Source organism: Geospiza fortis, unplaced genomic scaffold (assembly GCF_000277835.1).
Source record: "Geospiza fortis unplaced genomic scaffold, GeoFor_1.0 scaffold41, whole genome shotgun sequence".
NCBI lineage: Eukaryota > Metazoa > Chordata > Aves > Passeriformes > Thraupidae > Geospiza > Geospiza fortis.
Window position 1 is genome coordinate 21,961,080 of NW_005054299.1, and position 24,315 is coordinate 21,985,394.

At 43.7% G+C, this 24,315-nt stretch overlaps 1 protein-coding gene across 2 annotated transcripts in view; it reads right to left on the minus strand.

Moving 5' to 3' along the window:
* FRMD1 (FERM domain containing 1) overlaps positions 1–21,172 on the minus strand; it is a 30,643-nt gene extending 9,471 nt beyond the window's left edge. For both annotated transcript variants that reach the window (XM_031060920.1, XM_005416277.2), the window contains exons 1-6: positions 21,010–21,172; positions 16,170–16,260; positions 7,384–7,463; positions 5,237–5,313; positions 3,417–3,603; positions 1,047–1,202 (exon numbers count right to left, since the gene is read on the minus strand). In XM_031060920.1, coding sequence (XP_030916780.1) covers positions 1,047–1,202; positions 3,417–3,603; positions 5,237–5,313; positions 7,384–7,463; positions 16,170–16,260; positions 21,010–21,105 — 687 coding nt within the window. In that variant the 5' untranslated portion in view covers positions 21,106–21,172. The remainder of the gene's footprint in view (positions 1–1,046; positions 1,203–3,416; positions 3,604–5,236; positions 5,314–7,383; positions 7,464–16,169; positions 16,261–21,009) is intronic.
* Positions 21,173–24,315: the final 3,143 nt, after the last annotated feature.

The window sequence follows — 24,315 nt, forward strand, 5'->3', positions numbered from 1 at the left end:
GAAGAGTACATGGTGCCTAAATTCCAAGTCGACCAGGAATTTAAATATTAAGAGCAACCAATTTCACAGCCTTGATGCTTTTGGATTTAAAATGTATCATGTCCTGCCAGCTGGACTTCTTATGGCATTCAAGTGTAACTAACTCTCTCATGACTGCATCACTAACAGCATTAAGAATTAAAACAAAGAACAGAAGAAAGGTAGGCAAGCATCTTTGGTTTGCAAGCAACTAAGCCTGGACTACTGCTCAAAACTTATTTTCTCTAGAAAATGCACGTTTCTTCAGTAACTAGAGCTGTTAGATAGGTTCAAACGACATGTATACTTCTCAGACATAATTGCCACTGAGCAAAAAAACCCAAGAAGTTTAATTATGAGGCTGACAGAGGAGTGTATCTCCATTTGGAAAAAAAAAACCCAAGCCATTCCTAATTGCACAGGCAGGTTTCACTCACCTAAGTGGAACAGAAAACTAGATTTCTAGATCTAAGCACTCAGCTTATGAAAATGAAAGCATCTTCTGTTTAAGCAGGTTTGGGTAAAGAGTCTAACAAGCAACAGTGTAGGAATCCAAAACTGCCAAGAAAAGCATATAGCTGAAAAAACACCAAACACTCTGGCAGGGCTGGACAAGGAATGGGATACGAAAGTTGGAATGACTCAGTGTCACCTTCAGTTGTTACAGGACATTTGTGTGAAAGCTGGCTGACCTCTTGTCATAATTTCAATGAACTACAACAGGAAAAAAAGAGGCTTCACTGATTTCCCTGGTGCAATTCTACTGACAGACAGGAACAAATATGAAGTTTTGCCATTCCTGTGGCCAGTTTCTTGGTTGAGGAACAAAACTAAATTCCAGCTACATCTGTATACTGGCGACGGATTTGTTTGTGGGGACAGCCCTCATTTGGCTGAGCATTTTAGATTTGTTTGGCCTCTCTGAATCAGAGGCAACCGTCCCTCAAACAAACAGAAAGAGAAAAATGCCATGGTGCACTCAATTAATGATGGGAGAGAAGCTCAAAATAAGAAGCTCTTTGTTTAACCTTCTGCAGCCTGTAGAAGTGGACGGGCACATCTTCCAGCAGGCAGGACTCCTTAATGAACTTCAGCACCGCTTCCTTAGCGCTCAGCCCTTGCTGTTCCCGGTGCATCTCTGGGGCATGTCTCAAGATGTAGTCGCTCCCCCTCTTTGCAATTATCTAAACCGCAAAGAAAACAAACAGGTCAGCAACTCTTCAGCAATCCCCATGAGAGGCAGCTGTGATCAACAGCAAAGCAGTGGCTGGAGGTGGAGGAGGTTCATATATTCCCTCAAGATGTTGGTCTGTGTTTGCCTCTGCCTCCCTGGAGGATATGTTGGTCTGTGTTTGCCTCTGCCTCCCTGGAGGATAAGCATTTAAAGCAGCCCAGATAACACTGATGTCTCCAAACAGATCCTAGTGGCAAAACTGTAACAGACCAAGACTACAGAGGTCGTGTCAGCTCTTTTCACTTTTAAGTATTGGAATTAGTTTTCCTAACTCTTGGCATCCATAAATGTTTATGAGCAGATAACAAATACTCCTCTGCATGCCAGCACAATCAGCAGCAACATCTCTGAAGAGGCAGAAATACTAGGTTTTCCTTTTAAGACCAGAAACTACACATTCGGCTTATTTAGCATTTCCATTCTCAAAGGGTGGATAACACTATCTCAAGGTATTTTTTTATCTATTAGGAGTGGCTGGCAGGCACGTGGCTTCACTGAGCAGTAGGAAAAACCTGCCCTGGGCCTTTTGCTCCTGCCCTGCAAGTGCCCAATTCCCACGTTTACCCACATGCCCTCTCCATACAAGGCTACTGGGCAGCTCAGCCCTCTCCCATACTCAACTGGTTCCTTTCAGGCTATGAGTGGCAGTGACAGGTAAGAGGGATGATTGGCTGAATTCACTTCCCAACATCCCCCACCACCAGGAGCATTTAAAACTAGATTGCACCAGGTACCTGAGAACATCCTGCCAGAAACAATTTGTCCTGGCTCAAACCAACCAGACCCCATCACCACCCAGTTCCCACTTACAGTGAATATTAAAGCCCTTGCTGACTCTGTTTGCTAACACCTCTGCATGCCCTGCCAGATTGGTTGCCCTCCCACGAGGAAGGCTGGCCTTGGTGGAGGACAATATTGATGCCATCAGCTGTGCAGTGTCAGCAGAAAGAGATGTGCCAGCTCCACAGTTCAAAGCTGGGTGGCTCAGCCCAGGGCAGCAGTGCCTCTCCCCACTGGCACGAGACTTGGGGCAGCCCTTGGCCAAATGATATGAAGCACGTATTGAAGGAAGTGATTCTGTTGGAGGAGGAGATTGCTCACTATCTCCCCAAGGGCAGGGAGAGAAGCGTCCCCATGCCTGCCAGATTTTGCTGTTTGTAATGATGTAATAAATCACCCACACACTTGCTTGGGGTTGTGGCTCAGCGCAGGTGAGCAACAGTCTGTGATAAGCCCTTTAACTGCCTCAGAAACAGCACACAAGACCCACCATTTCCAGCCCTTTGTTAGGTACCTCCTGACAGGCACCCCGTAACAAGGAATGGCATGGGATGAGGGCCTGTTGTCTGGGAGAAAGGCACACTGCTGCACAGCAAGGCAGCCAGGCTAGGATTTGTGCATAGAAGAGACTGTCGGTCTTCAGGACAAGTCTTGTCACTGATCTGAACCTTCTCCCCAAAGCAGAGGACAGTGCCATCTTACAGGGGAGATGCAACTTGCCTGGGACAAGCAGCCAACTAACAAAGTCTTAGCTAATTTGCCTTCATTTGACAATTAAATCAATTCTTGGTTGTAAGTCCTGAAGGGCACAAGTCACATGCACATGCTTATAAACAAACACGCAAATGCGTTCTCTTTCTTCTTACTGCACTTGAGGCAGAGATTAATGACAAAGCAAGCACCAGAGGGACTGTACGGCAGTATTACCCCGTAGGGTTTGGATCTATCCATCCCTGAGGCAAGCATTACAGAGAGGGGAACAAAGGGAAATAGGCTTGGCTTTGCAGCCCTGAGGTTTTCTGGAGAGCTTGAGTTGTGCAGATCTTGCTGATGTACCACTGAAAACACACAACCTTTTAAGCCATAGAAGAATTAAACAAAGACATCTCCACTGTCAGACTTATTCATGTGACACCAACACATTCCATCACCAAGGAAGGATGTACCACCAACCTCACTGACAAGTGAGCCCAGGAACATGTACCTGCATTCAGTGGAAAGACAAGAGAGATCTCCTGAGGGACCTTCAGGCTGATACTCTACCCATCTGCCTGATCATTGCAGTGGGAGAGGGGGAAGTTGCATGGCTGCAGTTAAGTACCACCTTGGCATAGCTCCTGCTGCATGCATGATCTGTTGACAGAAAGGTTCCCCCCAAACTTACCCATTGTGGGAAATAAGCCTGAGGTTCAAAATATTTGCCAGCATGGACCTTCTCTCTGTAGTTGCCCAAGTCTGCCTGTAAGCTGTAGGCAGCCAGCAAGAAGTAGATTTCTTCTTTGTGGTTGCAATGAGACATAAGCACTTGCTCTTTGAGATGGCAGTAGTAGAGCTGCCGTGCCACCTTATCACTGCAAGACAAAGGCAAATTTACTTCAAGAACAAAGTTCAGACAAGGACCCTCAAAAACATCATCCTGTTGAGAAGAGGGATTAAACTTTGACATGTCTGATGTGTGCCAATGCCACCCTGATACAGTTGTGTGTAAAAGGAGCACCAAACCAAGATCAAGGTCTTCTCCCACTAAGTGTTGTACAAACACAAGAAATGGTAGCTTCTACCTTGAGGAGCATGAGATCTAAGAAGTTAGGGCAGAAGGCAGATGAAAGAAAAATCACATCACAGCTGTTTTGCAGACTGACTACAGTCAAGCACTTCTGTTTCCCTGGAAAGCCTGTAGCAGCCAGGAGAGTCAACTCCCTTGGACTCCCAGTCCTGTTTCTTGCACACCTGTCCTCCTTTTCCCTCTAAACTTGGCATTGCTTTTTGTTTCACCTTGCCTTAGGCTCATGATAGTTCTTAACAGCTAATTCCCTGCAAGGTAGATCAAAAGACATGGGAGCCCTGGGCTTGTTTTTGTCTTCTTCCTCAAGCTGCTAAACAGGGATTGTCTGATAAGGAATTATTATGGCATAGCCTTGATAACCCACACACCCCCTGTCCTCAGAGATCATGGGAAGCAGGCTGCTGACATGTGTATGTAGATGAAGTGCTGGACACTGCAGTGTGCAGACTGTGTAGTAAAAGTGTGCAAGTATAGTTTGAAGGGGCCAGATAACTATCTTTGCATGGCTCTACAAACCTCTCCAGTTAAACTACTAGTGCAAGAGAAATATGCCTGTGATGGTGTAGAGTACATAACTTGGGAGTGGCAGAATGGTATGTAATCTCTCTCTGTATAAAAAAGGCAAAATGAAACAAAAAACACTTATCAGCCAGACAGACTCCATAAGGAAGAGTCCCCTGTATCCAAAAGTGAAAAGACTATGGAGAGAGAAAACATAGAAAACCACAAGCTTTGCTCAAGACAAGAACGAATGCCAAAAATTTGGTAAAGATTTTAATCCACCTAAATGATCCCAGCTCTTGGCTTCCCCCAGGGACAGAGCCACACCAGAAGCGTTGATGTAAATTAACTCTGTCAGTTGTTCATTTTTAACTACCTCATCCTTTGTTCTGTACCATGGGTGAGGGTGGTGCTGTTTTGAGTGCAGCCCATATTCCATGTGAATGGACTACAAATGAAAAAGTCTAACTTATGAAGTAATTTGTTTTGTCCATGTATGAAAGTCCATTTCCAGGATAAGACTGCACAGAGCACTGCTCAAATACAAAAAATAGATCCAAAGCATGTGCTTTGGAGTATAAATAACTATTTTTGGTATATGCATCCAGTGCCTTTCATACAACCAAAAGACACAAGCAAAAGAGTGTTTTGATAATGTCATCATTCAACCTGCATTTTCAACACAGATGGAAAAGCAGTCACAATTTTCCAAGGGATATGGAGTATGATTCAGGCAGAAAACATTCATAGCTAAGTGAGGACATCTAGGAAGGTCTTAAAAAAATTCAAGCTGATTTTTAAAGCTTATTTCAATGAGTTCACAGAGATGAGCTTAACAAAGAAACATTCTTTTTCTTTCATTTTAAGAACACACTGAATAATTCAAAACACAGTAATTACCACAGAAGAGAACTTACCCTATTACTCTTCCATTTTCTACGTAGTATTGTACTCTAAAGAATGCAACAAATGGAGGGCTGAATTTCTCTGTCCCCTAGAGCAAAGACAGAAGACAAATTAAATTATGATCAGTATCCAAAATTCCTGTTACCCTATCTGGTAATGTTCTCTCCTCTGAAATTTACTCCCCATACTGCTTTTCATTTTCTACTCTTAGTTCTTGGCAAGTTTTAGGAGGGAGTCTGACTGTCTTGGAGGCTCATGACAATGAGGCATCACCAAACAATCAGACAGGTTGAACGACAAAATCTCCTAGGAAGAGCAGAAGATTTTTGGATAGGAGGGATGAGCTGGTGTAAGAGTCCCAGAGTAGCCTGGGGACACCCAGGCTGGCCCAAAATTACCTGGCTCAGCACCTGGCAGCACCACAAACACATTTGTGCTGAGTGCAGCAAGTTTAACCCAGCCTCCCTCACAGCGCCAAGCGAGGCAGCAGTGCAGTGTGCCAGTGTGATGTTTCCAGGGTACTCCTAGGAGCAACCATCCATCCCTGCACCACACCACATCCCCCAGTACGGACAGACACACTGCCAAGTTCAGCACTCACTGTCTGGGGCTCAGGAGCACCAGCCTGGTATCAGCTCCAGGCCTTTGTTTGGCAGGGCTCTTAGTTAGTTATTCACATGTTCCTGCAGCCATAGAGCAAAAGGCAGTGGTGGTGTCTGCTTCACACTGAGGAGTGCTGCTAGAAGACAGCCAGCATGAGGCCTGTTGTTTTAGCTACAGCCTATCTTTCCGACTTACAGGCTTGTTTGAACAGAACAAAAAAGAAAAAAGGGAAAAAGAATAAAGGAACATCTTACTAGCTCACTCTCTCATCTTTCCTACTATGCCACTTTCATGTTCACACAGGTAACTTTGCTCCCACAGGCAATTCCAAGGCTTTGCTGGTCAGATCCATCTCACTGGGACAAGGTACATGCCCTCCACATCTGAGGCAGACAGCTTCTTCACCATGCAAACATCTCCATTTTATTTCTGGAAGTTGTTCATAACCACCCTATTTTATCAGCTGGATTGGGCTTTCCACCTGAAACCTCTTCATAGGAAGTAAATTCTTGTCAACTAACCCAGTCCAATAGGCTAACTCATCTCAGACTGTAGTACTGCCAATAGCAACTCATTGAGTCTTTTGTGATTCACATCACACCAGAGGTTCAACACTTATCCTGACCAGGATAGTGTAGCAAGAATCCAGTCACACAGAGACCTCAAAGCATACCCCATCCTGAGGTGACCACAAACACCTGCTTTGGGAATCTCTCACTGTCTGGACAGACAGCCCCTCCACATGACTCTGGCTCTTTCTGAAGTAACTCTCACTTGTTTGGGAAAAGCAGAGCACATGCTTGGAGATAAGAGAGATGTCCAAACCTCACTAGTTATCTACAAATTTCTGTAAGCAGCAGAAATGGCAAGTGTGCCTATTCTGCAAAAGAAAACGCTTAGGCAAGGGGGAAAAAAGTAATTGACAACTTTTACAACGACCCAATTAAGATATCTGAAAGTAATTGCATGCTATACTTTGTTCTAGACTATGGCTCCTCTATTAATGACACACACAAATAGGCATTATCATGTCTGAATGAAAAGTATTAAACAGTTACATAAGCTTGTCCTTATTTCATGTAGTTTTTCCCTCCCTTATCAGGGCTAGCTAGCCTTAAAGAGCTAGGACTCGTCTCAAACAAAATATTCTTCCTCTCCCTCCAGTGTCCTTTTGTACATACTCTGGGAAGAGTCACAGCTCCAGTCATTTCCTGCGTACCAGATTCAAGTCACAAAAGGTTATTTTAGGCTTTTTTGCCTAAGGATCAAAATGAGGTCTCCAGACTAAATTCAAATGAAAACTGACCAACTGACCTTCTCCACTTCTGCAGCAGCCAAGCAGCAACCATGTGGTTACTATGGCTCAGCTAAAGTTGCATAAGGGGCTGGTTTAACTAATTGTACAACTATGCAAAAGTCACTGCATCCTACTACTGAAACGTATTCTGCAGACCATCTTCAAAAAATGCTTTGTGGACCTTAGTTTACGAGTTTTCATTTCACTGTGCAGTCCAATAAAAAAGTAGCAGCTTCCAAAGTTAAACACCTCTCTTACTTTGGTGGTGTCTTTCTTCCATTCCTTGGAAAAGTATTTGCTGAGCTTCTGCTCCAGGTCTATAAAAACATATTCATTATCTGAAAGATAAGAAAAAAGGAATTCAACATAAAATAATTGGAAATGTTTAGTCATTAAACATTTAGGTTACTCTACAAGTTATTTCCAAGCGATACATTTGCTGACCAGGAAATAGACAGGGCAGGGGAAAAAAAAAGTACTCTTAAGTACATGTGCTACTCCAGACAGCATGGAAGGAAGGTCATTCACTCCTTCAAGAGATCCTGAGCTAAAGGTTCCCAAACATCTTAGCCAGAAATGCAGAATTCCTGCTTTATAATCAAGACGCCATTTACAAAAAAGGGAAACATCATCTTACCCAGCTAATTGTACTGTCAGCTTACCAGATTCAGTTTTTTATTATTATTATTAAACAAGCAAGCCCTACCCAAGCTTGTATTCTGCCATCATGTAGCACCATGGTCCAACATGGCAAAAGTAAAGAGAGCTGGGTACTTGACAGGTTTCATCTTCTGCATGTGAAGGGGATCTTCTGAAAGGGTGAGAAATGAGAGGACCAAACACAAACGCCTTTCTCACAAAGTCTGGTGCATCCTGCTCACACCCAACTTCTTTCATATAGAGAAAAGATGAATGAAAGGAAGGGAAACCTGGCCTGCCTCAAAACACTAAAGGACCAGGACTCACCCTCCACCCTAGTGAGAGTGAACAAGACACAGCCTGAATGGCACATCATCTTGAAAGAGGTTTGTGCTGCTTTCAAAGCTGATGTTTCATAACACTGCTTACCAATTATCGAATACAAACAACTCAGACAGTGAAAGATTTTTTCCCTGAGTCTTCAAGTCTCTTAAGAAAAAAATAAAAGACAAGACCTGACAGGTGTTTCAGGTTGCAATAGCAATGCCAGCTGAGCACATTCACCTGACCAGTCTCTCTACACTTTGATCTTGCTTAGGACAGTGTTTTGACAGGTGACACAAGTGCCAAGATGAAGAGCTTGCTCCTTAAACATGAAAGGAACAGGAGTAAAAAGGGGAGGGAAAAAAAAGAAAAAAGAACACTTCACAAAACGAACTCCTGCCCCTTAAGACCAGCCCAGATTTCCAAATGAGAGCCTGCACTCATGTCTGTATTATGGCAGATGCAGGCCTGGCATGGCCAGTGTTATGGTAGGTGTTGAAGGGGGCTCTGAACTACCTCACAGCCCTTCCAAAGCATTGCAGATCCTTACAGGGGCAGATACAACAAATACTTTCTTTGCTAGCTTTCAAAAAACAAGCAAGCAAAACAACCTCCTATTGCCACCTCCTTCAGCTCCCGCCTCAAGTTAAAGAAACCACATCTGGTGTATCCAGAACTGGCCCACACATCATCCTACTAGGAAATCTCCTGTAAAATAGCACTAACACTGGATACAAAAAGGACAACACCCAAAAAAGTCCTGTTTCTGTCTCCATGCTCTTTCCTGCATTGTAGTGCTTGCAGCTGTACTTTTAATATACCTACACTTCTGTTTATCACATTACTTGACATATCACATAGAGAGACAAACCAATATTTAACTGCACCTTCAAAGTGGCTGTATAGAATTTCTGAAAGTGTCTGTGGTGGCCAATTTAAGTGCTGTAGCACACAGAATGATATGGAAGTTATTTTTGCTGTTTTGACAAGGAGGAGTTTTTATCATCACATCTTGTACCTGCCTCTTCACTTCTGTCTAAGATAGGGTGGCTAGGGGCTACACTGGCTCCAGCCCTTCCTTCTCTAGGTCCATTAAGATCAGATAGCACTGCTTGGAAGAGGCTGATAGAAGTCCTAGTCAGTGAGCGAGAGAAGGGTTTGTTCATGTTAGGCTTGTCTCTGTCCCTAATCAGCTGCCAAGCTGGTAAGCATCACTCCATAAAGCTTTTATTAAAAAGTAAGTAAAAGCTCATTTAGGGAATCAATGCACAGCAAGCGACTGGAGTGGGATAACATGAGCACACCACCCAGTCCCTCCCTGGGCTTTCACAGTCCTGCAGCAGGGCCTGCCCTCCACTATGGGCTCCCCACACAGCACAGGGCTGGTCCTGATGGCACAGCAGTGATGGGTAAAGCCTGTATCAGCTCTGCCAGCACTGTAGTCTTCAGCTGGCACCTTGTTAAGTGGCTATAACAAGTTGAAGGGTCAGTTTTCCTTTCTACTTCAACAATGATCCCATGCCCAGAGGCATTTAGAGAAACACATTATTTATTCCCCAATCAGGAGAAGAATTGCAATAGCAAGCACAGTGACATAGCCCAAACCATCCCATCACCCCTGAATAGTATGTCAGAAAGGGAAAAGTGTGACAGAGCAGTTACACCACAGTAAAGCAATTTGTTACCCACACCCCAGAGCCCCTCTTTAGCTGTCACGTTAATTAGGTTAGAGATGATTTTGTGAGGGCACAGATGTCACGCCTGAGGATTCCAGGTTATTATCAGGCCTACTGGGAGATACACATAAACCACAAGAATAAGCCAGGCTACAGGAGGACACCCCAATGTACATCTCTTCTTGGGGTCCTCCCCAGCCCAGCTCAGCATCCTCCCTCCCGTGCCAGAATGCAGCACTGCATCCCTGCCTTAATTAAGTTAATATGGCTGGAATGTCAACCTGCAATGTAAGCCTCCATCTACAAAAACAAAGAGGTATTTCCCTCCACAGCCCTACTGCTTTGTGGATGGCTTTGGTTTTTTTTTTACCTCACACTGGATTAGTGATGAAACCCTAAGAGATCTTTTGCCAGATGCTATTTGGAAATAAGCATCTCTAACAGATATGAGGGCTCCAAATTGCAGCACCTCTGAGCAGTGCTGTAAAGGACAATATAGAAATGCACAGATGGCCCCCTTTCCAGGGAAGAATAAATTTGATCTGTGGATCCAAACAGGGCTGGATACTCAGCAGGTACAAACTGTCATTGCTTCACTGGCCTCATCTGAAGGACAAGTGAAAGGTAACAAGAAGCTGACTGAGAAGCGTGCACACATAAAAATACACTCCCGTCCACCTGCAGCTACTGACGCTGAGTTCATGAATCTCATCTCAGCACTGCAGGTGATCTTACAAATAGATCAGCTTCTCTTGAAAAGTTCCCCTATGTACGTATGTACAGATACCAGACCTGGCACAACTCACCAGTGCACTGCACTGCAATCCCAAGAAATGCATCTGGACAGCCAGCTCCTTTGCAGTAAAGAAATGTACACATTTCTCCCAGTTTCACCTTTCAGAATTCTCAAATGAGATTGAAAGTTTATGCTGTAAAAATCACATCTCAAAACAAGCAGTTACCAGAAATGTAAAACACTTCTACACTGCAAAATTAGCTCAGCACATGTTATGTATTTTTAAAAATATAGGACACGCATTGTTGCAAAAAAATAATGTGCCTGGTCCCCAGTTAGAAAAAAGTGACACAGTTCGAGTGAGTGATGCAGACTTACAATAGGCATTATTTACACTGCAGGAAAAATGGGAATGGAAAATTAAGGCTGTAATACAGGGTCAAATCATTCCGAGTCATTGTTAACCTAAAGGCCATTATTTTGCATTAACCAGTTCCTCCTCATCCAATTTTTTATGAAAAATAAGTTCTCTGCATAAAAGCTAAGTAATGGTGATGCCCAAAAACCTGTTCTCCTCCTGTGCCCATTGTGGGCTAGGAGCACCAACAAATTCCACAAAGGTCTCCTACCAAGAGTCAGTGCTTAGCCCCACAGGCAGCCAGGAAGATCCCATTAACAAATTTGGCTGAGTCGTGTATATTTTAGCAATGCAACTAGACAGTCCAGAAGAATAGGACTCAAATAAAATATGAATTAGTGCAAAGCCAAATTTCCACATAGCAAGCATTTTCTGCCTAAAAGAGAAGGGAAAAAATTACCCATGGCTATTGCGCTTAACTTTTTCCAGATGTTTCAAGAAGCTTTGTGGCAACACCACTATGCCCCCTGAGGTGCAACAGGAAAGAGAGCAGGACAGAGGGATGCTAGGGTTAGGGGAGAGCTGAAGCTTAAAAAAACCAAAACACAACAAAACCCCACACTAAAATATACTTCACAACACATGCTGCAGCCCTCACATAACCTGAACACCAGCATGGATTTTTTGTTTATAGAAGAAGAGCTGGATACACACCCCCTTTTGCATGTGCATCTCCCCAAGCTTCCAAGCATTAGTGATTTGGAAAATCACTACCCACATGGCACCTGCTCCCACCACCTCTGCATAGCTTCGAAATGCTCCTGGTGTTATCTTTCAAGCCAATAGAAAGAAATATTGTCCACTTTCTGATAAGTGGTTGATATGTTTACTAAAGGGTCTAAAAGAACTTGGTTCAGGAAAACCTTGTGTTTTTAGCTTTAGCTGGAAAGTACATGTATCCTAAGTGAAGGGAAGAATCACAACCCAGGCTGGGAGTATAGCAAGGGAGGTCCTGGCTGAGGTCACTTTGCCTGGGATGGACACAAGGCTATAGAAGGTAGTATGAAAAGAGACAGTATCAAGAAGCCTGAGATCTTGTGGTGTTAGGAACTATCAAGGTCTGAACACTGAGCTAAAGGTTCAGTCATTCCTGGTAATGGATAGGAACTGCCAGAATTTTACGTTGGCATCTTACATTTAGCAACAAGGCATGCCCAAGCAGAGATCTTCAGACTTCAGCAGTGTCACAGGGGATTCTTCTGCACAAGAAAAGCTGCAGAGCCATTTCCAGCACTGCTCATCCCGGGGCAAACAAACTCTTTGCAATTCTCAGGCAGGAGAGCACTTGGCTGGATGTTGTACTGATACCAAAGGAGAAACAACTGACAGCAGGTACAGGCAAAAAATTGCCTTCATAGGAAGAGACCATGTAGGTCCTTTCAAGGAGTACTTTATACTCTCTGGACATCTGAACCCCTGCAACTCCCTCTAGGTGGTACATTTCTGCATGTTTTTCTTGTATTGCATTTAACTCTTCTGAGGTACCAAAGTAAGTGCAATAGAGCTGTACCTTAGGTTAGAATTTAGGAGAAATTCCTAAAGAAGATTCAATTATGCAAGCAGATTTAAGAGAGGACAGGCAAGAAGCATGGATAGTGAGAAAGGACTGGTGTGTAGAAATCATCATAAGGTATTTCAGAGAACTTTTGTTATTTGTCCCTAAAAGACCCTTTGTTATAACACATACTCATGTAATATAAAAATAACCTGTTAGATATTCTGTCCACGAACTTCAGTACTGGAGGATACACAGATGCAGAAGAGTTAACTGGAGGCAGAGTGGTTTTGGCAGTTAATCACTGAGCTCCTTGGTAAGCATGTGCTGGGAAGCATGGGCCTGGCAAGATGAACAGCCATAGCTTTAAAAAACAGAGTGTTATGCTTGAGGCAGGGGAGCTGAAGCAAAGGAATTTGGTTTCATAAGAAAGCCAGCCTGACAAATTCATAAGAGGACACAGAGACAGTGGCAGGGTATAGGAGCTGCAGTCTTGCTCCTTCCCAATTGAAGGCTTCCATCTGCTTAGGTCAAGCAAGGTTTGCTCCTAGAAAGGCATGGCCCAAAACTCAGGATCGAAGGGATCTGGGTTATAACAACAAAGGAAGCCTGGCTGTTCTTTGTCTGCTGACATTCAGTTTTGTTTTAGAAGACTGAATGTGTCACTGCACACACTTTCTGGTAACAAGAGGGAAACCTCCCGCAGGGCACTAGATAAGGTTGACCCCACAGGAGGATTTGCCATATAAGACACAGCTGCTGAAGCCTATGGGACCAGATTGAACCTGGCAGGGTCGCAGGATCTTTCACTGAGCAAACTACAAGTTAAAAAAGAAAAAAAATTAAAAACCAAGCACTTCGGCAGCAGGAGCACACAAGGTATAGCCTGCCTGATGATCCATGACAAAACTAGAAGAGCAACATGTCCCAAGGTTTGCAGGACCTCCCATTAATGCACATTCCTGAACTTAATTTTCAAAGTGATCAACTTCTTATAGACACAAGTTTTTTTTCTTCCCAGATATATTGGGTTGAAGCAGTTTTCCTCTTGAGAATAAAAAAACAGTTCAAGAGCAGAAGGGATCAAAAATGCTATCTTGACAATATAACTGTTACCCTTAATCCTGAAGCTTGCCCTCAGCATCTACAACAGCCAGAAGAGAAGGCAACATATTTAGGTATCAAATGCTGGGAAACACGCTCCAAGACCTACAGCTTAGATCTTACAACATTAATGGTTTGCAGCTTGCATGGTGCTTTGTGGTGCTGTTTCCCTTTCCGCCACATTTAGGGGTTAAACTTCTGTTTATGATTAAGGACCCCAACCTCTCCCCTCCCCCCCCACATACTTAGTATGAAACCAACTGAGCATTAGTGTATCTGTACAACGTCTGCAGGTCAAATGGGCTCCTAATCCAGATAATCCACGCAGTGTGATTGGCTACAGTTCTGAAGAAATCCTTTAATTTTCATTCTCTTGCTACTGCTGACAGTCAGGGTTTTGTTGACAAATTAGCAGCAAAGTAATGGATGCAGGTGGATTAGAATACCTTGTTTTGCATGTGGCAGTATCAGACCACCAAAAATAAATACACATTAAGAAACTGGGAAAGATATAATTACTAAAACAGGGCAGCTGTTTTTTAAAAAAATGTCTTTTTGAAGCTGCAGCACAGAGGTGAAAGCATGATGAAGGAGAGGATTACCTTGTTCAAAAATGTAGATGCCTCCTTTCCATTTTTTGGACACCTAGCTCAGCCTTTCCTGAAGGACCAGGCCCAGGCTTCCCCCATTCACAGCCTCTCTGGGATGTACACTGACTTGGTACTCAGCCAAGGCAGTCGACTTCAGCACCCACAAGGCAACCTGGGAATGCAACACTTACCCAGGCCCCCCCACTACCTGACCTGAACACTTCCCTTTTTTGAGATGAGAGCTTGTTGTGAAGCAGGCAATACCTTAAAGGCTACTTCCTTTAATGCCACACTCAGTGCTACATTTGCTATAGAGACAAGACCTCCGCTTGGGCAGCAAGGGAGATGATAACAGTCTGCTGACCAAAACAAGGTGGAGAGAAACCAAGCTGTGGAACAGAAAAAGTATTTCTTTCCAGGAAAGCAAATAATCAGCCCCCAAAACAAACAAAAAAGAGATGTTAATTCAGGTTACTGGACTCCTGTAACTCTTTTCCTTAATTTTTTAACCACTTTCTGGACGAAAGAGCTGCTAGAAAAAGGAAGGATACTTTCATGAAGTGAGAAGACTTGTTTCCACTTAAAGCTGTGGACAATATACTCTAAAGTCTAGTCAGAACAGCTTTATTATGCTCTTTGGTATGCAGTGGTTACAATGTATTTCCAACAGGCTGAAAGATATCTGCCACTACTGGGTATTCTGGGACCAGAAGCCCTGTGCTTGATAGGGTGAAGGAAACTGCTTCACAGAAAAGGCGTGAGGAAAGGCAAAAGCAGAGTATGGAAAATATGAAATAAAAAACATGTGAAGGGGGGAAAAAAGTGAAAGAGACAGGGAAAAAAAAGAAGAATTCAAAGAAAATAGGAATTACATTGCCCTGTCTTACAGGAGAGGACAAGGGTTCCAATTTCAGCGAAGATGTCCTGCAAGTGGAATAGGCAAAACCCGGTGTTAAAAAATGTCGCAAATGGGAGACCTCAGAAACAGAGATGATTTGTGAAAAAAGTTAAGAGCATTCAGGTCTCCTCACATTAAAAAAACTATGCTGGTTTAAAGCACAGGTGTATTAGGTTTAAGGAAGCTTTTGGAGACTCTACAAACCTTATGGAGATAAAAAGCTTATGCTCCTCTCAGACTGAACGCTGCACTCAAACAAAGCAGTTCTTACAGAATGAGAGCATAAAGGAAATGAGACAAACTTAGAAAAAATACCTTATTTTATCCTACATATTTATAAAGAGACAAAAGAAACCTTATTTAGAAGGGCTTCTATAGGACTACTATAATTTCAATTGAGTATCTAGAATTGCAGTAGTAAATAACAGTTTTTGAAGGAGAGACAAGTCTTTCAGTGCTTTTGGAAATATGGGGAGGCAAGATAAACAAGGCAACAGATCCATTTCTAATTACTAAGAGTTGGGGTGTGGGAGGGAATGTCAATGTTTACACCATACCAGAAATGTGATCTCTCATATCAATTTGCTTCTTTAAGGCATCATCTTAACACCATTTCCTGGCCAATACTAAGCCATAGGACCAAGCAAACTGGATTTTACCTCATGGACTAGAAGTTTTGTATTTCCCATGTGATATTTCAAAACCCAATGTGTCCCACACATGCATTCAGTCCCTTACAATCATTTGAGTTTCCTCCCCAGCGCCACATTCTTCACACGTGACTTCAGAAGATAAGTAACACTTTCAGCCCCAAAATCCTTTTAAAATCCACCTCCTGTTCAATACCTATACTTTTGAATATAGTAACAAATATGTTGAATAACAACTCCCACTACAGGAGAGAAAGAAAGCCCCACAAAGACATGGAATCCCAGAACAAAGGTGGAGAACAAAAGCCCCCCCTTTACTCAATTTGTCTGCCCACATACCAAAGATCAAAAGAACTCTGGGAAGGCTCTGCATAATCTACATACTTTGCGACCTTATTACAATCAAATTCCCCCTGCAGGCACAGCCACTGTGTATATATGCACACACTGTAAATACACAAGCGGGTCTGTGGATGTTTGCCAAGTCACTTGCTCGTGCATTGAGTTTGCTTACTTTTAACAATGCTGAGGCCAAAGAAGTGAGGCTCTTTAATCTTCACTAAATCACAAACTTGCTGAAAGAGCTCCTGTCCAGTGGCTTTGACCTGAAAGACACAACCAATCCAACATTACAGATGGCTCACGCACCTGGATGGAGCAACTCTTCTAAAGAAGAGTTTTAAAGAAGAGTTGCAGGCCAATACATTTTTGGATACCAAAGTAAAATACCCAAACACAACCACACCAGAGAACATCCTTTGTTTTCAGTACTATTGCTGTTATCATAGAATAATAATCATTAATATTTACAGAAATGAAAATACTGCTTCCTTGCAATTTTTTTTTTTTGAGAAAAGGAAAAAAAAAAAACTGAACCCAAAAGTTTTCATTCAGGAGAACCAGGAACAAAAGTACCCAAACAAGCACAAGACTGAGTAGCTCATAGGTTAGAGATGTCATTCTTCTGTACCCCACACAGAAGAGCTTGTTCTGTCTCCTGCTGACTTCTAGTCACACAGCCATTAACATCTTTATCTTTGGCAGGTGCAGCCAAAGGCCTGTAAGACCTTGCCTGTTTCCCTGCACACTGAGACTTTCTGATATCCCTGCCTCCTGTAATGCACAGACTGCCCCAGAAGGAGCATGGTTCTGGTTAACTGCATGTGCAGACCTGGATGTGTACTATGATACGAAGATTCCCCCACTAAACATCTCCCCATCCACAGCCTCATTTCCCCCTGTCCCACTGAACTATGCCAGGAGTACTGACAGACAAAGCACAGGCAAATACAGAAACCTCCCAGCCCACAGAGGCACGGGGGAAGGAGTCCAGAGAAAGAGCAGATGGGGGGAACAGAACAGCACTGACACAGACAACCTCAGCTCAGGCCATGGTACAGCCAGCTGCAGCTGCAAAATGGGCCAAGACCTTGGAATTTCATTACTCCACTGCTGGACCATGCAGATTAGCAGTGCCAGGAGCAGCTGCCTGCAGGGGTACAATGCAGTGCTACCTACCGAGCAACAGAGAGGACAGGGCAGAAGTCGACTGTTTAACTCTCCTACAAACCAATCAACATCCTAATTTTAAAGCTTTTTTAGTGTAGGTATGCCACACACCCCAGAAACTGGCTTGCACTCACCTCCTTGCCCCAGGCTGTACCATGTCACTAGACATGGACAATGGGAAACAGGAGGTCATTTAAGTACTCATTTTCTTCTACTTGACAAGGCATCAGTAGCCAGACACTCACTACTGCTTTATCAGGAGCTTTGAAGTCTGCACTACACCAATGCAAACACGTGTAAGCTTTGAGGAGGGAGGAGGTAGTGCACAGTTCTGATAAGACCCAAAACCACATCTGGGTCTTATAATTATGAGTCTCCATGTGAGACTGCACCCTTTCAGTCTCACACCTAGATGCAGTGTTTGGTCAGACACCCAGAACACACACTTGGAAGGGAAAGTTGGGCATAGAGCAATCTCCTTTGCCAAAGAAGCAAGTTCTGAGCATGTTCTCTTACCTGGGAAGGATTTGCTAAGAAAGATGCGACCTACCTCTAGCCAGAATGGTTATGGGCATACAAGAGTCACTGGCAGTACAGGACTCTCTGTAAAGGCTACACAATGAGATGAATTTTCTAAGTGGCAAGCTTTCATACCTAAGGGAAGAAAAACCTGCTTTAAGATACTTAATTCTAGGGAACTGAGTACTTCAAGTGACAGTTTTGTGGCACACAGCTCTAAACTGTGATTTAGGCAGAGTTCTTGCACAACAGGTATGTTACTAGTACCTTGTCCATTCTCCTCTTGGCACTTCCCTTCTGTATCAAGTTCTGCTCCTAGTCTTAAAGGCTATGCAATACCAATTACATTTGCAACTCCCTCCTACTTTCCCCTCTGCCCAAAGCAACCAATACTTCCCTTTGCATTTTTCATCTTTGGACTTTCCTCCCTATGCATATGGTTCCTGTGCCAAGATTGATCTCAGAAATGTTATGACTCATTCCTTCCATTGATACTCAGATTTGCCCCATGTCGGGCTCGGGGCTTCTTTACACGTGAAATTTAGTCCAAAGTGAAATCAAGTGCAAGTTTACAGATGGTAACTGCTACTCCAAGGTCATTCTGTGTACAGATATTCACGTGTATTAGTTGTCTATATCTATTTTTCTTGATATGTATGTTTTGAAACATTGGCTCTCCTGTTCACAGAACAACTGAAAGACTTCAGACCTATGCTTGCCATTCACCAACCCACAGGACCTCACTAGACTTCCTCCACTCCAAAAGTTTCTCCCACTTTGCCTTGCCCTCCTCAGAGCAGCTGGTGAGCTGCAGCATCCCCTAGTTCCCCTCACAGCTCTGCTTCTCCTCACATCCACAGTTGGTCCCAAGAAAGCAGTTTTACTGCTTACCATCCCCCCAGATTCACTGTACATTAAGGAAGACAGACATCGAAGCTAATTAAGAGATACTTGATTGTAGGTGAAGAGAATTTAAAATGGCTCCTGCTCTTCCCTCTTCAACAGCACTATCTCTGAATGGTGTAAGAAATACATTTTAAAGAACAAGCTTCAATCTGTATGTGACCACATAAAACACATATAGGTAAACTCTTATCTGGAAGGGTGGAATTTATATGGGAGGGGAGAGGGAGGACTTACCTGCATAAACACTGGGCTTATCATGGGAAGGATCTATAATTTATTCTGCTGGAAAGATAACCATTCCTACCTACCTCAATGAGCTGCAAGCTTGTTTAGCATTTGCATTCCACACTGAAGAGGTTAAAAGGCTTTGGAAATCTTTAGTAGTGGCATTATTATTCTAATAAATGCCCAAAGTATCATCTGTGGTTGTGCTAATTACATTTGGGTTCTACCAACATCACTAGAAAATTGCCTTGATGTTTCTTTAAAAAAGAAAGATCTCTCCAGCTGTGAAATCTTAATTTTTGTTGCTGTTTTGAATGAGTGTTGTGGTAAAGTCCGAAGCCAAATGAAAAGCTGTTTCTGGTCACTTGCCCAGCTGTAACAGGTCATGTTTCACTCTCTATGCAATTAGGACACAACCATGTGTTGAGGTCTCATGTTTTGGCCCAGGCAGCTATTCCCTTTCACACACAGGCATCTCCAAGTACATACTTTCCCAATTTCCCAGACACAAAAGCAAGGGGTATCAGAAATTACAAGGGCGAATGTCTTTAAAAGGAATACAAAGGGGTGCTGTGGGGGATTCCTCTGCAGGACACCCTAGTGATGCACAAGGCATCCCAGCTTTTTGGAGGAGCAACAGGCTGGGACAGGACAAGGGAACAGGAAGGGACACAGCACTTTTCCTCTGTTCCTGTCAGCACTCAATGCAAAAGACTATTTCTTATGCTTATTAAATATTTTAGAGGCATTAAAAAAGACATGTGGATGTAGCATTTAGGAACCTGGTTTAGTGGTGGACTTGGCAGTGTCATGTTTACAGCTGGACTCGATCCTAAGAGTCTTTCTCACCCCAAATTTATTTTATGATAAACTGCAGGTTTTTGTGATTTACCGGAGCATGACCCAATGGTGAAGAAACAGCTGTGTGCTCCATTTAGACACAGGCAGAGTGAGTAGCAGTGACAGTGTCAGCCCTGGCTGGTGCACTGCCCTCCTGCACCTTCCCCATGGCCAGCAGCTCTGCTATCTCCCATCTTCAGCCTCCCTGATAAGAGCTGTAAGAAGGTGAGATTTAGGGTCAGCTGCAACAGACCATTACCCAGGCCCATACACCTGCTGCCAAGAACTTAATTAAATCATCGTTTTCTGCCTTGCACAAAAGCCAGCAGATTGCAGAAGCCTTCTGGGGCAGTGGATGGGCTGGGTTTGAACCAGTAACCTAGAAGCAGAGTGTCCCAGATTTTTCTGTTAAAGCTTTATTCCATCCAACCCTTGAGGCTGTTTCAGTTAAGGATGCTACACTTACACACAGCAGGTAGGAAAATTCCGACATGGATTTTGAAGATTAGCACGCATAGTTTCAAAAGCCACAGTTTCAATCAAGTACTTAAAATAACAGTTCACCTCAACTGTCTTCGCCCCTCCATCCCAAAGCAGGAGAAAAAAACCTACCCAAAACAAAGCCAAATCTCCCCAGCCCACACGAGTGCACGCACACGCTCACAAGACAGCACTTATCTTTGAAACTCGCTGGTCCTCTGAACACCAAGTGCCTCTTGTCAGCTCAGTTTCTCACAAGTTCAAGGAGCAGCCGGCATTGCACAAAGAGGCACCGTGCTGTGCAGACACCCTGCCACCCTGGGCTGCCAGCTGAGCTGGCCCTGCTGTCACTCATGCACACTTTGAGACATTCGAGGCAGCAATCAAAGAAATGAAGCGACTTGCCTCGATTTTTTGTGTGTATGAATACTCAAGAGGAAGGAAGAAAACCCACCCTCAATGGCTATTTGCCTTGGACTCTTTGAAGGGATCTGCAGGCTGTCAAAACCAGGAATAGCTGGACTCTTTACAAGAGTAAACTCATATGTTGAGTACACTTGCTAAGTAATCAAGGTATTTCAAGTTCAATTTTTAAAAAATGTTGGATTATTACAAGCAGCAAAACCATTCAGAAATAATAAAATGTAAATAACAACAGAAAGAGAGCAGAGGAGATCCCCACCCTACAAACACAGCCCTGACTTCTAACAAACTGCGAATGAGTTGAAGCTGCCCACTTAGAAAATGGAGCACCAATTACCCTAAGCTGGCTAATAGCCTTTTGGTCAGCAGACCAGCACCAGGCTTTTGGGAGAACAATAGGAGCTAACAAATCTGAACCGTGGCCGCGATGCAGCGACCTCCCAGCCACTCACCCCGACGGCCAGGCTGAGCTGCTCGCGGGTGGGCAGGAAGACGCAGACGCTCCGGATCTCTGGCTGCATCCTGCCTGCCAGAAGTGTCCTGCTCATGGTGGGCAGCTCCACAGGGGCTGGGGTCTCCTCTCCAGACAGGCGTCAGGCTCCCTTCATCCCAGGTACCTGCTGAAAAGGCGAGAGCATCAGAGCTGTGCTTCTGTTGGAACTGGGAGCAGTTCACAGCACGCATGTGATGAGATGTTTAAAAACAAAACCACTCCGAACAGTCATCCATTTTCCAGGGCCAGTCAAGTTTCCACCAGCACCACAGCACAAACCAGGCAGCGTCAACCTTTTAAACAGCTCAAAAGTCCCATGAGAGTGCCATAAAGCTATGAGGTCTCCGTGGAATAACAAACCAGCCTCAAGGTTTCCAGACTCGTGTAAGCGATAAGGCAGGTGGCACCTTGGGCCGTTGCCTGAAAACACCCGTGACATGGGGGAGCGCCCATCCTTCAGCCAGGCACCTCGCTCACTCCCAAAGCAGAGGGTTCAATGGGCTGTCAACAAGCACATGCCAGTGCAAAGGCGTTAATCCGTGCTGTCCTCTCCCCTCACTCCATCCCTACTCCCTGAGAAACCACTGCCTGAAATCCTCTACACATCAACTCAAAGGAGGAGGTGGAACACAAACCCAAAAGGCTGAGCCACTGTATAACACCTTTTGTGAGGTAAGCACTGCCCTCCTCTCAAGCACTGAGCACAGGCTGCACAAGCACCTTACAGCTGAAGTTCAGATATTAACAGAAATAAGAGATGTTTTCTTTGCAGCCAAATGCAGAGAAGCCAACATCATCTTGACTTTACAGCTAGGTTAGACAGTTTCCTCAGCAACTTGTACCATTTTATGTATAGCCCTCTCCTCTCCAATGCTCTCAGCACTCCTGTCAGGAAGTATGTGGCACCTGATGAATACATCAGGAAGGGGAGAGGCTCCTTGAGGATGGGTTAGGTATCAATGCCAGCAGAGACCCAAACCAGCAAGACACCAGCCATGGGGTCATCCTGTACAAGTTTTGATGTAAGTCAACCCCCAACTGCCCTGAACAAACAGGTTGACTCCCTTCCACCAGCAACACCTGAGCACTCACCTGCAGCACAGCAACAGAGGTGCTGCTGGCTGATGCCTGTCCCCAAAGTCCCCACACACCTGGGGACAGGCGCAGACCCCAGCAAGGGCAGCCCAATGCTGGGGTCTGCACTGGTTCTGGCAGTGCCACCCTCTCCCACCACCCACAGCCCAGCCACCTTCAGGGGACAGGCTGTAAAGGGAGCCATGGGCTTTTCCTTCACCTTCCACAATGCATAAAACATGAGGGATCACAAGCAGCAGGCAAGCAGGCCAATGTTATGCCTGCTTATACCTGCCTGTATACACATACACATATATGCATGTACTTGTGTGCCTGTGCACTACAAATAAGTTTAAAAAGCATTGTTTTTTGTTTAAAATCATGTTTGTCCTAGTTCAGGAGAAAATTATGGCAGAATCAAATTCTTGTATGGGAGATGGGAAAAGCAAACAATAATGTAGAGTACAGCAAATAGAACTTGGATTTATCCCTCTCAATTCTATAATCAAGCACCAATTTTTTTTAAAATTATTTTTTAAAACAAATACAAGATAGATCCAGGAGTGTCCTCTTGCAAATACAGAAGCTGTTCCATGCACCGCCTTCCCAGAGCCAGCATATACAATGCTTCTTAACAAGGCAATTTTTGATTCAAGCTATGTAGAGCATTCCTTATAAGACAGAAGTACACAAAAAATGCAGACAAGGGAGTTATTAAAGTGTTTTTTCAGAACAAATATTTATTTTAACAGGACCTAGGAGTTTTTAAAAGATTGCTCTAAACTAAAGCAAGCGAGAAAAAGACATTTGACTTTATGGGACACGTGAAAGCTGCTATTAACTGAAATATTAAGAGAAAAATTCTGATTTATCTTCTCTCATTGAAATAATTATACTCACGTGCTCTCTTCGGGTCTGGACTACACACTATTAACAGCTGTATATAAATTACAGATGTCTACAGAATGACTTGAGGGCAACAGGTCACCACTATTATTGCCAGCTGATGTAATTCATGCCATAAACTTTATCAACAGCATAAAGACCTCAAGTATGAACTTATCTTAATTGTCAAACGGCTGCACTGGCCAGTACACGTTCCCTCTCAGAAGGGATATCACAGCCAGTGAAGACACTCATGGGGCTCAAAACAGAACTGAAAGTAGGACAAAAAAGTTACCATAAAACACAAACACAGGCATACAGATTTCTTTGGACAGCTGAAGAAACTGACTCCCACTTCCCCGTAGCCTCTACAATAAAAAGTTTCTGGAGAGTTTTTCCCCACACCTGCTTTTTCCATTTGAATTTTAAGAGAACAGCCATGGACCCTCGGAACAGGGGAGTGAGAAAGGCAGAAGAGAAGGTGTTTTTCTTCTTATGATTCAAAACAAATGAGCTTGTGGACCCTCCCACGACAGGTAAGGGGTTAAAGAAAAAAACGTCCTTAATCTGAAGGGGGAGGTCAAACACAAGATCAGCTCAACCTTCTCCTCTTTAGAGGTATGTTAGGATGTGATAAAACATAATGAATCATTAACTTGCTAGCAATGCATGTTTACACCTTTACTTTTTTTTTAAAAAAAGTTTTGAGTCAGGAGTAACTGCCCAATGAAAACAAGTGACCAGAAGGAATGCTCTTACTTAAACATACACAATTTCAGACTGCCCATATGCCATTCCTTTGTTTACCACAGATTCCAACCTCTTAACCTCAATTACACCATAAAAGCTCCAGCAAATGCACTGCAGATGAATTAATAAAAGCTGAAGTCAATCATCAGCCTCTGGGACACCCTACAGGTTGTTTTTGTTGTGTTGCTTTTTTTTAACTAACATTCATGTTTTAGCTCCTGAAGAAGTGCATTTGAGATGCAATTGCTTGGTCAAAGGCCCAGCAAGTCTATCAATCAAAACAGTCAAAGGCACTATTTATTTGTATTCTTCTGGTATCAGACAGGAGGCTTATTAGTGCCCAGAGTGGTGGCACAGCTTATTTAGCAGTGTTTATTTTACCTAAACACACATGCAGAGGATCTTTGGAAAACATGCCTGTCATTAACTCAAGCCTTCTCTCACTAAGCAGCTCAAACATGGTCATAAAAACTCAATTAAATCTTCCCCTCCTCTATCCACAGACCCTCAAGTTGCCTCCCAGCACAGGGCCAAAACCTCAGCACTTGCTGGAGCA